The sequence below is a fragment of the Lissotriton vulgaris genome, chromosome 11 (genome assembly GCF_964263255.1).
Source record: "Lissotriton vulgaris chromosome 11, aLisVul1.2, whole genome shotgun sequence".
In the NCBI taxonomy this organism is placed as follows: domain Eukaryota; kingdom Metazoa; phylum Chordata; class Amphibia; order Caudata; family Salamandridae; genus Lissotriton; species Lissotriton vulgaris.
Window position 1 is genome coordinate 592,433,869 of NC_141699.1, and position 17,734 is coordinate 592,451,602.

General features: G+C 42.3%; 1 protein-coding gene across 1 annotated transcript in view; it reads right to left on the reverse strand.

Moving 5' to 3' along the window:
• LOC147683193 (uncharacterized) overlaps nt 1–17,734 on the reverse strand; it is a 502,788-nt gene that overhangs the window by 42,036 nt on the left and 443,018 nt on the right. Inside the window, exon 25 of the mRNA XM_086942506.1 lies at nt 4,149–4,185. Coding sequence (XP_086798632.1) covers nt 4,149–4,185 — 37 coding nt within the window. The remainder of the gene's footprint in view (nt 1–4,148; nt 4,186–17,734) is intronic.

Genomic DNA, 17,734 nt, shown 5'->3' on the forward strand with positions numbered 1-17,734 from the left:
CCTTTTCGGCACTTCAAAGTACAGTTAATAAATAAATGGTGTAGGATAGTAGGATCTGCTTTTATGGTTACCCCCACTTTTTGCATGGTGCTATGCTGTTTCTGACTAGTTTGACTGGGATCCTGTTAATCAGGACCCCAGTCTCTGTGCTTTCTCCCCTAAATTGGTATGGTAAGTACTTGGGTAAATTCCAGATTGGACACTGGTTTACCTTTATCAGTCCCTAGTATATGGCACTAAGGTACCCAGGGCATAGGTACACCAGGGGTCCCCCATGGGCTGAAGTATGAATTATGCCACCCATGGAGAATCACTCAAACTGTAACTACAGGCCTGACATTGCAGCCTGCGCAAGCCAATGCTAGCACCACTTACAAAAGATATAGGTTTCTCTGTATCTGAGGTCACTGCAATTAAAACCTAAGTCACCCCTAAAGCAGGCATTTCACTCCGGAAGGCAGGGTGCTCGGTTCTAAATGTGAGGGTGTCCCTGCATGAGCAGGACACCCCTACAACCTTTAGAGTCCATTCTTCCAATTGTATGTGCATCAGCCATTACAATACATAGAGGGGCCATGCGTCAATACGCGATGACCATATCTAAACTGGGTGTAACGAACCCTGTCATGTTTGGTATCAATCATGTTGGAATCATACCACCCCCATACCATAAAGGGTGTAGGAGGTACAATTCCAAGCTCTGTAAAGCTCCTCTGGGAGGCCCTCAGTGCTCCTAGTACCAGTCTTCTAGACCCAGACAGCACAACATGGCTGCTGCCGACCAGAGACACGATTCTGCCCTCCTGCTGCTGAGCCAGTATGCTTGGGGGGCACATCTGGTGCCCTTCTTGCATAGTCCAGTTCAAACCAGCTCAGGGAACCGTTGGCTCCTGCTCTGGCGCAAAACTGGACAAAGGACATGGGAGTTTCCTCCCCACTGTCTGACCCCCTCACCTGGAAGGAAACCCTAAATTGTCCTAACCCTTTCCTTAGGGTACTTAAGGGCTTACCTGAGAATAGTTCCTTAGATTTGTGGGACAAGATTATTTCAAGACTCCACTTTTTTTTCGACCATCTGGGCAACTTGGACTTTGCGCTGGGCATCAAGGCTGCAACTGGCAAGACTCCTGCTGCTCCTGATCTTGTCGCCCAGCTCGTCTGCTGCAATGTCTGTGCCTGTGCTCCATACAGGAACCTTCCAAGGCCTGTGGGCATCCAAGACACCTGAAAGAATCTCCCTTTAACCCCTTTACTGCTAAGGCAATATTTTGCTTCTCATCTAATTTCCATTGAAATCAATGAAAAGTGCATGACGAGTTACCCTTGTCATTAGCAGCCAAGAGGTTAAGTGAAGGAGTTAGTTCCCTGCATCTGCAGGCACTGCAACTAAGCTAACCGGCCTGCTGATTCTGAGCTCTCACGGACTCCAAAAGGCTCTGCAAGACAGGTGGTGTTTCTTCACATTTCTCGAGGCCTGCCCTGTCTTCTTACTAATTTCGAGGCCAGTATCCCTCATCGGAGCTGTAGGAACCGAACCCCAGTGCACCGCGTTGACTTGCTGTTGCAAAGGTTTGTTGGCTTCCTTCCATCAAGATCTTCAGGCTCCAAGTAGCTCCCACCTCAAGCATCTCCTGTGACCAAGATCTTTATCCTCACCACATCACTTGCACCGTGGGCCTGCATCGTTGGTGAGCGACTTGAGGTCCTCTTGCGACTCCAGTGCCTCCGGCCTGTGCGTCTTCTTGAGGGTCTTCTTTAATTTCTGTGCTGATCCCCCTGCTTGTGGTGAGTCACCTGGACCTTGCTGGTCCCGACACTGCACTTTCTTTGCTTTCCACGTTGGTTGCCCTTGCCAAGGCTTGAAGGCGCTCACGGCGGACACCGACCGCCGTAACTCTCGACATTTGACGTGGGACAGCTCGTGAATGGCTCCTGGTCTTCCACAGCATCGCCTGGTCCTAACAGCTGCAGCTCCAAGGTTGTTGTCATCTCTCCTGCAGCACCCGACATTGGTGGGCATTAGTCTTCTGTGCCTCCTGGTCACTCCTGAGTGGCATAGACTCTATCCCTCTGCTTGCAGGTTCTTCACATCTCGAATCCACCTTTGCGTTCCACTGAACACTTTCACCTTCTCCAGCAGCGGCATCTTCCTGAAGTCTCTCATTAAGTTCGACTGCGGTTTCCAATGCCACTTTGCACCAATTCACCTGGCTTCCTTGGTGTAGATATCATGGTTCCTAGGATATCCACAGGTAGGGTAGCTCTCCAACCTTCTGCCTTCCACTGGGTTGCTTCAGGGTGCACTGGGAAGGGCCCTTCTTCTTTAAAATTGCAACCGCGACTTATCAGTTGACTTGTATTGAGAACGCGGTCGTGTTTCCGCACTGCACACGAACTCCATGAGGTTCCTAGATACTCACCTTGGGTGGTTCTTTGTGTCCCCAGCACTTCTACGTCTTCTGGGTATTGTATTGACTCAAGTCATAGTTCGCATACCACTATTTTAGTATATGGTTTGGTCTCCCCCTGGTGATCACTGTGTATTTCGTGCGGCTTACCAGTTTCTATTGAAAAGTATTGTGTGCATTGTGTATATCTCCGAATAGGAGATATCTGTACGTGTTAGAGAGTGTTTTATAATAAATACATATTTTTATAAGTACACTGTGTGGTTCATTTTCACTTAATCTATACCTATAAGATTATATTCTGGTATAACAAGCTGCTTTACACTCCTTCTGGACGAAGCCTGAAGGCTGCTCTCCACATCAACCACTTAGGGAGCTTTCTAAGGTTGTCTAACATCACTAAAATCACCATAAGGGTTGTCTGGATTGGTGCAGAGTACCCACTTACATAAGTGTGCACCATATAGTAAGCCAGTTTCTCATAAATGGCAATTATTTCCAAATGTGTACAGTTCCCAGGGTGTCTTTTCTCCCCACCCCCAAACCTTATCGGCGTTTCTCATTACACTGTGTCATTTTGCACTGCATCCGATGATCTAAAAAGGTTCGTGAGCCATACATGAGAAGAGACCTGAAAACCTTTATCTCTGAAATGCTGTCAGTGTCTTGCAGAGATTTAAATGCCCAGACTTAAACACTCCGTGCCTTATTTTCATATTGCATGTGAAGTGAAAAGCCTGTGCGCAGAAATGCTGTGAATGCCAAGTCTGCTGTTTCAAGCGATCCTGCCGGAGCACGGGTATTTTTGGTCACTTTTTACCTGTGGGGACATTAGAGAATTCGTTTAATTGACACCTACTTGTTTCTTTAATGCAGTTCGTTTTCTGTAAAGAAAACTGAGCTTCGTTAAAGAAAAAAGGATTACGATTTTTTTAAAACTTTTTTTTACATTCATAAAGGGGAGGGGTCCCAAGGAGATTCTTTGCCTTTTGCGAACCATTGCCACTTCTTTTCAGGTGTCAGTACATTTTCAATGTTTTGTGACCGCATTTGGGTCGCCAAACACTGATACATCAATAAGACACCGATTCGGTAGTCTGAAGCGACGCCTAGAACATGCCCCTTGCTGATACTGAATCGGTATCCATTTGGAATGCTGTTTTAGTAGTCGGAAACACGTAATGTTTACTCCATGTGTGAATCTGGATAGGTCGAGCTTAAAGTCATTTTTTTCACACATTTAAGGAACACCGTGGTGCACATTGTGAGAAATTGGCTCTGGTAAGCAGTGACAGAAGCTGGCAACGGTCGGCACAATGACACGTTCACACAAGTAGGCGGCGTGAAAAATGGCACTTGTGGGATGGGGAACATATGACAAAGTTGACCAGAGTCAGAAGCTTGCGGTGGCAGGCAATGTGAGATGTTAACACTGGTGTAGAGGGTGAACAGATGGCATTGGTGGCCAGTCTGAAAAGCTCACACTTTTAGACAAGGTAAGAAGTAGGCGCTGTGAGAAGCTTGGCGTGGAATATTCTAAGAAATGTGGAAATTGCGAGCCAGTGCTTGCAAAAAGTTTGGAGAGATACCACTATTTAAGAAGACTTTAGGTCCCAGTATCCTAAATCCAACTCCTTTCACTATTACCATTGCCACACAGTCAGCTATCTAAGCGTCTGAAGCCAATTCTAAGTACACACTGCAATAAAATAGATGTAATCATGAGAGACAAGTACTTACCACAGCGCTTTCGAACGAGAGCTGCTACTTCACAAGGCTGGAAAGAGAGAAATCATCAGGTTACGCCAATGTTTCTGATAGGTCTGCTCTTTCGTAGTATAGCCCCTTTCCCTCTATTCGTGTATTATTTACTTCTGCAGTGTTTAATGGAAGTTTTAGACGCCATTCTCATGGAGTAATTGGGCCCTCTTATTCTACAAAATCTTGGAGAGAGCTATCTGAAACTATTAAAGCCACCTTCTCTCTTGGAATCTGGCTGGTCTAAGTCCAAAATAGCCATGCCCGACTGGTCATCTTTCATGGAAGAGCATGACATATGTCTCTTCCAGGAAACCTGGGCCTTGACCCGATCCATCAACCTGGCTATCTGAATTATTTTTAGCAAAAGAGGCCGGGTGTTAAGTATGAAGGGTCGCAGCATAGTTGAATAAAATGACATTATTCGTAGAAAGGAAAGCACCACCGGTTACACGTCTTCCTGCTCCAGTAGTTTTTCACCAACTGCCTGCACCAAGCCAAGGCAAATACCAGATGTTCTAAAATGGAGCGTCCTGGTCGTGCCATGATGCGGTGCATTCAAACATAAATACACAACACATCTTCCTCCTTTAATAAAGAAAAATAATTTAAAAAAATAATAATAATTGCAAACAACAAGTAAAACAAGGTACAAAACAATTACAGCAAATTCAATAGAGTATATTTTCACACTGCAAATTTGCCTTTGACAAGAGCAACAAAATCTGACAACCATCTAGGTTTTTTCCGAGAATGCCTATCTTTTGACTCATTAAGCTGCCTCTCCATAGTTTCATTGCACACTACAGGAAACAAAGCTTTGAATGCCTAGTCTTCCTCTAAAAAATCCTGCAGAACTACTTTTTTAGGATCAATCCCTCCGCTATCATCTTCCTTAAACATACCTTGACACTTATCTTCATAGAAATTTTTGTCTCCTCTGAGAACCGCTATTTCACCAGTAGGAAGTAAGTAGGAAGCCTATTTGCGCTTGCAAATGCTGAAATTCGCAGAATTTCAGTATTTGCGATCGCAATTAGGGCAGTGTGCTATGTAGCACACAAACACCCACATGCAAAATAAGGAATCGCAAAATTTGCGATTCCTTATTTTGCTATTCCATTTAAGGAATCGCAAATTGTAAATGCAATGTAGGAAGAACCCAAGTTGTGCGAATTGTGGCTTAAGGAATCGCAAAATACCACCAACTTCAGGTTGGTGGTATTTTGCGATTTCTTTGAAAATTTTTCTTTTTGGCATTTTTCAATGTGCCATGTGGGTCACATACATGCCCTTAGGGCATGTATGTTGGCCACATGTGCACACATGTTAATTTCAGGGGTGCAAAAGGATGTCCTATTGACACTCTTACAACCCTGAAATTACATTCTCAATTTGCGATTCTCTAATAGAGAATCGCAAATTGAGAATGTCTTCCTATTCATTCCTATGGGCCTTCTAGCCCATAGGAATGAATGAGAAGGTATTCCTTACTTGTGAATCTCAATTTGCGATTTGCAAATAAGGAATAAGTGGGATTCGCAAAAAAAATTGCTAATTCAACCTACATTTAGTTTTGCGATTCTCTAATTGCGATTCCCTAAAAATCGCAATTTGAGAATCGCAAAACGGAAAATTACCTACATATGCCCCTTAGGTTCCACACTCTGCCATCGTAAGTCTTACAGCATTCTTTAACACTTCCTTGACTTCAAAAGGACCCATATACTGGCTTTTCCCTTTTCTTATTCTCCATGTTTTTTGTACCTTCACAAACATTCCAATACTGATCACAGGATCACATTTAGATCCCGCTTTCTTATCAAACTTCTGTTTGTTGGTGATGTGTGTTTTTGCAATCCTTTCTTTAACCACTTCCAAATCCATGGTAGTGGAAGTTGACTGGACTAACCAAGCGGGGTTACACATAGGTAACCTACCCCTCATTATTTCAAATGGAGAACACACTGTCATGTCATTTATAGTAGTTCTGTACATCCAAACTGTTTTCAATATTTGTGTCTCCCATTTATCACTGTCCACCCAAGCAATTTGATTAGCCCTTTTGAGCACTCAATTAAATCTCTCAATAACACCATTGCCACTAGGGTTATACAGGGAAGTGGTGCAATGTGTAACTCCAACTCTCTTGAAGTAACTCTTTGCCTAGCCAGATAAAAACTGCACACCATTGTCTGTAATGAGGCGTCAAGGTAAACCTTCTTCTATGTAGGTATCATAAAGAAACGTTAATACAGCATCTGTGTCTGAATATGCCTCCTTTTCACGCCTTCCCTCACCCCGCATATTGTTACAACAAGGTTTTTACAACGACTGTGTTGTAACTACGCAATACCATTACCCCACAAGTCGTTACAAAGACTTGCGGAGGGGGGCACTGGATGTTGGAAAAGTATAATTTACTATTTCAACTCCAGTCTGTGCGGACAGTAGGGAAGCTGTTGGATTTTAAATCCAACACCTTCTCCCCCCCTCCGTAAGTCGTTGTAACGACTTGCGGGGTAATGGTATTGCATTGTTACAACGCGGTCGTTGTAACGACTGCGTTGTGACAACAGGCGGGGTGACGGATGCGGGGTGACTGATGTTTACCTCTGTGTCTACTTTCTCTACACTTTTTATCACAGGCCACCATGAAAAAACATCAATAGCACAAAGGATGAACTTTGAATTATGACCAATCGGACCCATAATATCCATAGCGATGGTGTCCCAGGGGTTCACCTGAACAACATGTTCTCCCATGTTTGGCCTTAGGTTTTTAAGAGATTTATCAGATTTGCACAAGTAATAGTTTCTGACTAAAAATTCAACAAAAATGTCAAAACCTGGCCACCAAAATCCTTTTTTCACAGTCTGCTTTGTTCTAATTATACCACTGTGTCCTTCGTGATTGTGTTGGACTATACTGTGTCTGAAACCAGTGGGGGTTATTACTCTGTCCCCCCTTCTGATAACACCCTCTACATAAGACAGCTCATCCCGTACCTCCCAAAAACACCTAAAATCAGGTTCTATGAAATTCTTACTGGGCCCCCCATTCACAATGTACTTTTCTACTATTTGTAGCACTTTGTCCTTTGCAAACTCCTCACACCAAACAATTTTGTCAATAGGTATCGTACCTTCATCATGCACCAATGCATTTTGATACTAATCCTATTTGTTGTGGGTGTCTTCTTTGATAGGTAAGGGCATCCTGGATAGATAATCAGCTGTAACATTGTCTCTTCCAGCAACATACACTATCTTGTAAACAAAATCCTGGAGCCTCATGGACATTCTAGCAATACATGCTGACACTTTGATCATACCCTCAATGGTTAAAAGGCGCACCAAGGGTTTATGATCACTTCTAATTATACATTCCTTGCCCCAAATAAAAACTCTAAAATGTTCTAACGCCCACACACAGGTAAGGGTTTCCCTTTCAACAGTAGAGTCTTTTTTCCTCCGTAGGTGTAAGTGCTCTGGATCCATGCGCTGTAATGAATTCTATCCCAAAGTTATATTTTTGTGCCAACACAGCACCTAAACCCTTAGAATTTGCATCTGTGGTAATGATACATGTGAGTTGTGGATCGAAACCACAAAGTGCTGTGGCCGTGCAAATTGCTTTTTTCACATCATAGAATTATTTTTCACATTCATCACTCCATACAAACTAGTTCATGTTTTTTACCAATTGCCTGATATTATGTGTTCTGCAAGAGAAACGTATTTTAAATTAAACTCACTCAACCCTAAAAAGGACCTTACATCATCTTTGGAACTAGGGTGGGGTGAAGCACGTATGGCTTCTACTAAATTAGTTTTTGGTTTTATACCTTCTTCACATAACTTGTGTCCCAAATAAGTGACAGATTTAACAGCAAATCTGCACTTTGAATGTTTCAATATCAAACCATTTTCGCTCAACACCTTTAGGACTTTCTCTAGCATGTCATTGTGCTCATATTTGTCACTTCCAAAACCAGGATATTGTCCTGAAAACATACAGGATTTTTGTAATCCCCAAATACTTTGTGCATAATATAGTGAAAAACAGCTGACACGGACGCCAACCCGAATGACATCTTATTATATCGCTAGCAGCCAAAAGGTGTGATGAAGGCAGTAAGACTTTTGCACTTCTCATGTAACTCAATTTGGAGGTACGCTGCCGAAAGGTCAATTGTAGAAAATAATTTTGCTTTGCCAACTGTAGCTAACAACTCTGCAATGCGTGGTAGCGGAAACAGGTCAACTAAATGTAGTTATTTAACATGTTGTAAACCAATGCAAAGTCTAATTTTTCCATTGGATCGTCTGGCCGCCACAAAGGGAGGAACCCATTTGGACAATTCAATTTTCTCGATAATGCCCTCACTCACTAAGTTGTTAAGTTCTCTTTCCACTTCATCTCGTACTACCATGGGAATGGGCCTCGCTTTGTGTATTTTTTGGCAAGCATTCTCTTTTAAGTGAATCTCATGTTTGAAATTCACTAATTTGCCAATTTCACTTCTAAAAACACTAGGGATCTTTTTCAACATAAGATCCCCAATACGATCATGATCCCCAATAACCATAACAGGATCAGGACTGTTGGGGTTGAGTATAATATCCAGTTTCCCTTGCTCATATGAACTCAACACAGACTGACCTTTCTTTGACACATATAGTTTTGCCGTACATTCGCGATTTTTAAACCTGGAGATTAAAGACCTGAAACTAAGAATCTCTATTCGTTCACCTGAATACCCTTCAGGATTTATGTCTGAAGCTTCTAAACTACTTCCCAACCTTTTACAAACTGAGATCTTCATACAAAATAATACAAAATAATTCACAATAGAATAAGGCGATCCAGAGTCTGCATACATTTGAATTTCTACTCCATCTATCACCATGTTGCAAACAGGTTTCTTTTTTACCGTAGGGTTGTTTATGTTGAGGATTACAGGCTAGTACCCTTTATGCTCAGTACAAATTAATTACTTTCCATACAAATGTAACTGTTCATTTTCACTGCTTTCACTGTCATCTATGCATTTGATATTATTGTTTTTACTCTTTCTACACACTTTTACGGAATGACCTGTAATGCCACAAATCAAGCACCTTTGCTTAATAGCTGGGCACAACTTGCTGTTAGCAAAATTTGATTTGCTGTCACATCTAAAGCAGCTCATATTTTCTCTGTTTGATTCAGTAAACCTCCCTTTCCCAGCGCGGTATTGTTTTTTTCTATTTCAACTCATCATTCTTGTTAACAAACTTGCTGCCAAACATTAGCTATAGTTTCATTGCTAATAACACTCACTTCACTTTTCACTTCTTTGGTGCTCCTACAGCACATTTCAGATTTTCTCACTATAGCTAGAATACTCTCAAGATTGGAATCACCATTCAACCGGAATCTTTCCTGAATAGTAGGATTGTTCACATGCATGACTAACAACGCAGGCTTAGCGATAAAAAAAGTTGTGCTAAGCGCGATTATCACTGGAATCTAACGCCTGCTAATAGGATGACTTACCTGTGTATTCAATGGGAGGTGGGTTGTCAGGTTAAGCCCCCATTGGCGTTAATGTGTGAATATTGCTGGATTTCCCGCAATATTCACGCATTTTGACGCTATCGCTGGATATTTTAGCACAACAGAGAAAAAAATGCTAATAGCATGTTTTCTCCGCTAACATATCCAGCGATAGGCAGCAATAAAAAAACACACGCTAAGCGCGTTTTGCGATACATATCGCAATTCCTTGCTAATATGCCCCATAGTAATGAAATCTGAGGTAAAGAGAAGGAAAAAAACCCAAGAAAAACAGAAGGAAAAAAACAACAACATAAACCTAACAAGAAACAGACAGAACCCCAGACAAAAATAAAATAACAAATGTCTTTGACAACAGTTCAATTTTAGCCTTTGTTGCCTGAACTTGCAAATGATGGCAACAGGGATTTCACTGTTAAGGGCTTGATCCAGTGTCCATTTTTCACCCTATGCAAATGCAGGTTCAAAACGTAATCCAAATTCCACTTGTTTTTCTTCTTTTAAACAATGAGCTTCCAAACATCAACTAAATCGTTGACTGAATTAAATCCAAAACACACATGCGATGCGCAATGTCAATTATGGAGATGCTTTGAGAAGAAGAAAAAAAATACTGTCCCCCCAAAAATTTAAGAACGTGCAAATAATAATATACGAGAATAGCGAGATACATTAATTTGAAAGCACTCTCACCCAAGACTTTTGCTACGAATTGGAAAGAATGCTCTTGACACAACGCCAACTCCAAAACTGTACTAAAATATGCCCCTCTGCTTGTAAGTTTCCGAGCACTCCCGGGAGTATGGCTCCAGAAAGAAATATGGTCGACCTCACGTCTAAAATCCTGATACCACATAATCACATCACAACGCCCTCAGCTCCGTTGTACGAATAGGAATCCAGACGGAAGGAACATGAAATACCCTTCTATGTCGCTGCGAGGATAGAATCTTCAGAGAAACAGTTATTGTAGCTCCTGTAGTTTACCTTTGAAAACAAATATGCGCCAACCAGTACATAGGTAAGATGCAGGTTGATCTCAATTGCGCTGAAAGCAATTAAATTCTCCAACTACCTCAAATCCTAGATGTACTACCAATTGCATGGTCCACCATAGAAGTTTATAAATAAAAATCCAACTTGTTCGGAAATGATAATCCACTAAATGTCCATTTCACGCGTGTGGTCCTCATCGGTGATGCTTGTTTTCCACTCGTCGCCACTTCGTTAAGTATGAAGAGTCACAGAATAGTTGAATAAAAGTACTTCATTCATAGAAAGGAAAGCCCCACCGGTTACTCGTCTTCCTGCTCCGGTAGTCTCTCACCAACTGCTTGCACCAAGCCACGGCACAGACCATATGTTCTAGAATGGAGCGTTATGGTTGTGTCGTGATGCAGTGCATTCAAACATAAATACTTAACACAGTACTTCTGGGGGACTTGGCTTTGTGGGATAGAGCTTCTTTAAACTGCCAAATTACTCAATAATCTATTGTCTTGCCGGACATTCTAGCCATCAAAATAATCAGCAGCTCTAGCTTAAGGGTAACTGTTTACAAAATTTATGGTGGGGGGACCAAGGAAAGAGTGAACTCACTCACATTAAAAATACAAGAATATCACCTTGAACAGTGCTCTAGTATCCAACGTCTCATAGAGACGAGCGATTTGAATACTTAGTTTTAACCTCTGGACAATGAACAGACAAGTCAGCGCCGTATCCTCATCCTGCTTCAACATTCTGCGCATGCTCAAAAAAACATTTCGCTGGATCCCCACCGAAACCAGGAAAACTGTCACCCATGCTCTGGTCACGAGCCGACTGGACTACGGAAACACCCTCTACGCAGGTACTACCGCTAAACTCCAGAAGAAACTCCAACGAATCCAAAACGCCTCAGCCAGGATCATATTAGACATCCCGCGCAACGAACACATCTCTGGTCACCTGAAAGACCTCCACTGGCTACCCGTCAACAAGAGAATCACTTTCCGACTGCTAACCCACGCACACAAATCACTCTACGACATCGGACCCGAATGCCTCAACTCACGACTGTCCTTTTACACCCCCTCCCGCCAATTGCGTTCCTCCAGCCATGCCCTCGCCACTGTACCTCGCATCAATAAGACCACCATGGGAGGCAGATCCTTCTCATACCTGGCTGCTAAAACATGGAACTCACTCCCCGCTCACCTTCGCCTTACCCAGAACCACCTAGCATTCAGAAAGCAACTTAAAACGTGGATATTTGACAAGTAATCCTCCTCCCCTCTCTAAGCGCCTTGAGACCCTCTGGGTATGTAGTGCGCTATATAAATTCTCTGACTTGACTTGACTTGACTTGACAGAGATGATGTCAGCTTAGCATTTGACATGGGCTCTTCCTCCGTTGAATATTGATCCAGTTCGCAGATGAACACAAGTTGCCTTACAATTAAAGGCTCTGATAATTGAGTATTGGCTCAGGGCTGCTAATGATTGAACAACCTCTGAAAGAGTAGGGGCTCATACCTTTAATAAATGATTTCACACCTGTAGGATCGATTAATTCTCATCAATCTTAAGACTCTGGTCATCTGTTATAGATATGTCTGTCTTGGAACAGATTGAAAGTGACCACAATTCCCTTTTGTTGCGTTATTTACGACTACTCCTTTAACCTCTGGTCCATCCCTTTTATCTAAAGCAGTTTCACAAGCGCCATTTAAAATGGCACCAGTTGGCTTATTGTCCAGACTTTTTAGTTAGCATCAGAGCTGATATTACTGATGTTCTGGCAGGACTTCAGGAGGGAGGACATGTTCATCCTGACAATCTGATTAATACACATGAACTTTTCTGTGATCACATTGCGGGCTACTTTTTTGTGTCGGCTAAACCTAAAGTGCGCATCGTCAAAAAAGCAATCCCTGGTTTAACATGGAATGCAGAAAAGTGCAGCATTCACTCACTAGTGCAATTAGATTGAGAGAGCCTCTCAAAGTTTCTATAGCCAGGAAAGCCTACAACATTTCTATCACTCACACCAAGAGGGACTTGATTCCAAGAGGTGGACTACTCTCTATGATGCCTGTCTGGTTAAAGATATATCTTTTTCTGGCAGCATTGAGCGCAAAATGTAGCTAACACCCCAATTGAACCTGCAAATAATGTTGTCCCCTCAACCTGGGTCGATTACTTTTCTGACCTCTATTCAGAGGTTTTAATGAGAACTCCCAGTGGCCCTATGATGCCTTCATCTCACCCATCCTTTTCAAAAGGAATGTTTTGATATTTCAGTTTTGACTGAATCCCTTTCAGTTGTCGTACATATAAGGTACCAGGGCCAGACGGCGGCATCCCGGCTGATGTATTTTTTTTTTATAAATCTTTATTGAAATTTAAGGCATATGTTGTATCCACAAGGTTACATTTGAACTTTTATCTCTTAATCATATATCCAAGTAGCTTATAATCATAGTATCTACTGCTCAGTCTTACATGCAGCTAGCCGGTTTCAAACAATAATAAGTATTAACGTAACCGTGTATGCATAAATCACTTCTTCTTGTAGCACATTGTAAAGGCCTTCCGAGTTGTACAGTATATTATATTAACCATCAGAACATTAATTCTTAAAACTAAAAGGAGTCATCATAATTAGGTATTCATTTCACGTTCACACCGACTTTTCAGCCACTCCACCTACTCCATGTTATGCAGCTCGGTAAATCCTTATTTGAACGACACCCTGTCTGGTCCAGTAATGTTAGCAAACCATCACCCAGCTACCTACTCATCCTCCCCTTCAGACTCTAAGTCTTCTTCTTCTGGTAAGGGTTTACAAATTTCTCCTCTATAAATATTCCATGCTGTCCATACCTTGTTCCATTTGCGGGGGCATGCTCTGAGCATATACACCGCCCTTTCTGCAACCATCAGCATGTCCATGTTTTTACTCCACCTATTAGCTGTAGGCAGTTCCGGTGCCCCCCATTTCTGCGCAATGTCTCGTTTAGCTACCATCATGGCCAGGGTAGCCCATATCAGGCCATATCTATCCAGATCATTGGGGTCCCAGATGTTCAATAAGCATTTGCGAGGTTCTGGCAGAACGGAGATCTTAAGGGTTTGCGAGACAGTGCGCATAACCTGTCTCCAGAATTCCTGTATGTGCGGGCAATCCCAGAGTGTATGGTACATTGTTCCCTCCTCCCCGTATCCTCGAAGACAAAAGGGATGTGGTGCCCTATGTATTTTGTGAAGCAAAGTCCTAGTGTAGTAAATGCGATGTAAAATTTTAAGTTGCACTAATCTGAATTTTGCTGAAATACCTACTTCTCTCGGTGATGCTAGTGCTTCGTTCCATTCTGACTCAGTGACCTCACCTATTTCTCCCACCCATTTTCCTCGAATTTTATTGTAGGGTCCCCTAGGTTGTTGATCAGTTTTTTATATGTGAGGGAGGTCGCGCATTGTTGCATATAGTCCGTCAACAGCCTACCCTCTAGTGGTGAGGACTCCGGTATATCAGTACCTACTGGGATCGCCTGGAGCAGTGCGTGTCTTATTTGCACATATCTAAACGTCTCTGTCGGGCCCAGGCCATATTGCTGTTGGAGCTGTGGAAATGCGACCACCGTGCCTTTGTTCCATAAGTCCCCAACTGTGGAGATTCCTATGCAGTCCCATTGCGTAAATCCCTTACTAGACCGTAAGTTCCCTAATGTCTTTGTGTCCCATAGTGGTGTTAGTTTGGTGATTTTCCCCTTCCAACCTAGCCGTGTTTGTGCTATGTGCCACAAGGCCGCTGTGTGTTGCGTCGGTCCCAACAGTTTCTTGACTTACGATTTGTTATATAGTACTGCGAGCATGCAGTCTGTCCCTAGCTGCGACCAATCCACTCTATATGCTGGGTCACTTCTTGGAGTATGTATCCATTGGTTTATTATTTTAAGATGGGCTGCCCAGTAGTATAACTGTATGTTCAGTAATGCTATACCTCCCTCATACCAACTCTTTGTCATCTTATCATATGCTATACGTGCCGGGCCATTATTCCAGAGTAGGTTTGAGACCAGTGCTGCGACCTGCTTGAAGTATTGCGGTGCAATAGGATATGGGGTGTTTTCCAGTACATATAGGAATCTGGGAAGTGCCATCATTTTATAAAGGGCAGCACGCCCGAGGAGGGTCAGTGGCAAGGTCCGGCTGATGTATTTTTAAATAACAATAATTTATGGGCCCGTTACATTTTAAAAATTTTAAGACTTGGTACCATGGTCTACACTCTGGAAGGCCCTGAATAACATGAAGATGCTGCTAGTTATCTTATTCTTGGTATGACGTCTTCAAGAGGACAACTTTGCACAAATTAGGTGGGGGAATCAGGGTGAAGGTGCTGACACAATTTCAATGTTGTGCGGCGTATGCGAGGGTTATGTCTTGGCCCCTACTCTGTTTTCATTGTTTATTAACGATATTGATTCCTTTTTATCGACAGTTGATGCCGATACCCCCTTGTTGGCTGGATCTAAAACTTCTATTCTCTTATTTGCGTATGGTACCCTGTTGATCTCCATGACCCTGAGTAGGTTACACAAACTTCTCCATAGTTTTGAGGGGCTGTGTCTCACTCTGGGCTTGGAGAGTAACACAAACAAAACTAAGTTGATGTGGTTCAATCCACATATGTCATTCTAGAAACTCATTGTTTTAGGGGGTGCTCCTCTCGGGATGGTGGAATGTTTTACCTATTATGTTGGCTATTTCATTACACTGTAAATCCTAACCATCTTATTCTTCTTATGGATATGTACTGTGTCTTTTATGTTACATGTACAGTTTTATCGATTTTATTATGTTTTTATATGTGTGCTTTTATGGCCCTAGTGGCTGAAATAAAGCTATTTTAAATGAGAGAATGAGTAACCTTTCTTTCGAAGAAAAGCAGCAACCTCAACCATGCACCTGGTAAAAGACTTGAGGATTGAATTTTAGCCTGAAAAGTAATATGTTAAACTAGAATGAGGGACCGTCACCACGAATCAAAGAAAATTCCATTGCTTCATGTGAATTTGGTGTTCAAATATGAATCTTCCATTTCTAATGAAGATAAGGAACTCCCTTGCATCAAGAATCAAAGACTACCCCTTAGCATAATCATTCAAAATCCTGCTCGAAGTCTGTGTCCTCTAAGTCGAACACTGTGTATCATTTACAGGATTTCTTCATTTTGAGAAGGAACTGTGAGTAAAATCTGAGATCTTTTTCTGAGAATGCCACTTCCTCTTTGGCACTCCTTTAAGAGCTTGGAAATCTCAGTTCTTTTAAATGTCTGGGGTTTCCTTACTTGGAGGGTAAGATTATGGTTTCCCTATGACTTCTAGCATGTGTCTATGCTTGACGATATCCAGCACTCATTTGTCTGTTGTTAAATTCTGCCAGTTTTGACAGAAATTAGTTATCAGATCTCTCATCGGCAGGAAAGAGGGAATAAGAAAGCCAGGCCATGCCAGACTTTACCTCCTCTCCAAACATGGAAGCTTGGTTTTCTCTCTGCTTCTGTCACTGTTGTTGTAATGAAGACACTGTTATCTTTGCTGTTAGGAGTAAGAATATTGGGAACAATACTAGCTATATTGTCTGTACAGACAAAAATTAGATCATGTTGCAATGGCCTCTGATTTTAGAGTCTGCATTAGTTTAAAGATTGATGATTTTGTGGAGATCCCAATGATCTGGTAGAGTCAGTATCAGCTTTGATTGACTGGAGGGGTTCATTCATCTTTCTGCAGAAAACATTCTGCCCATCAAATGGCAAGTTCATAGTATGCCAGGCCTAAAGGTCATGCTTTGGAGTCATCCGTGTTGCATTCGTAATTTGGCAAAACCCTAGATCATGGAATTCACAGCAGCATTAAATAAAAAGACGGAGCCGTGTCCTCCTTCCTTTAGAATAGCCCTTGGCTGTATTCTGTCGTCCTTCCACAATTCATCAATAAAAGGAGCTATGCCACTCAATAGCCGCCAGTCATCTCTGGCTACTACTCCCGAAGCAGTAACAAACTTAAGGGCATCCTCTGCCATCACATTAGCTAGCTTTCCCACTGAGTCACACTTAAGACCTTCCCTTTCTGTTAACGGCGTTGCTGGAATTCGGGATTTACACGGGGCAGCTGAGGTGATCACTGAATCAGCTCTCAGTTGGTTTTGAATGCACACCGGATACTCGATAGGTTTGTACTTCTTTTCTATATTTGAAACGATCAGTCGCAGTGGCTGTAGTCTTAATTACAAATACAATTATAAAGACCATCCTCCCAGGGTAAGAATTGCGTTAGAAGATATATTTGGCTTCCCCTTAAAACCAAAAAGGAAACATATTTTTTCCACATTACATACTGAAAGATATCTCTGAGGTGTCTCTTCAACAAGGCACAGAATCTGCCAATATCATCTCTGGACTTGCATTATCTTGTAATATAATGTCATTCAACTCCGAGCCCTTGTCTGCCACATTTGTCCAGTGGCCATCGTCTACTCCTGTGTTATCATTACTGTCACAGCCATCAGATGAATCATTGCCTCCTGGGGGTTCTTGTAGATCATGGGTACTCACAAACTGTTTCCCGGGGCCGCAAAGTTTGGTATTTGCTGTGGCCGAGGGCCGCTCTGATTCCAGGGGAGGGGGAGGGATTTAAAGTGGGTGTGGGAGAAGCGAAGCATGTATATCTACTGACTGAACTCAACTGCACAATGTGAAACCAGAAAATCTGGGATGACTCCTAGCTTTTCCACTTGACCAAATTGTGTGACCCTGGGCAATTGTTTTATTTCAAGTTCCCTCCTTTTTCTTCTTTATCACATATAAGAGGAACTCAAAATACATGAATTCAAGGATGCGTGCTGTACAAAACCATCTCCTGTGCTTGGATGTATTCACTAATGCCATTTTTGTCAGGGGGGAAGGGTTTAAAGCATGAACGTTTCTAAATTCATGTTTGAAAACCATCACTTT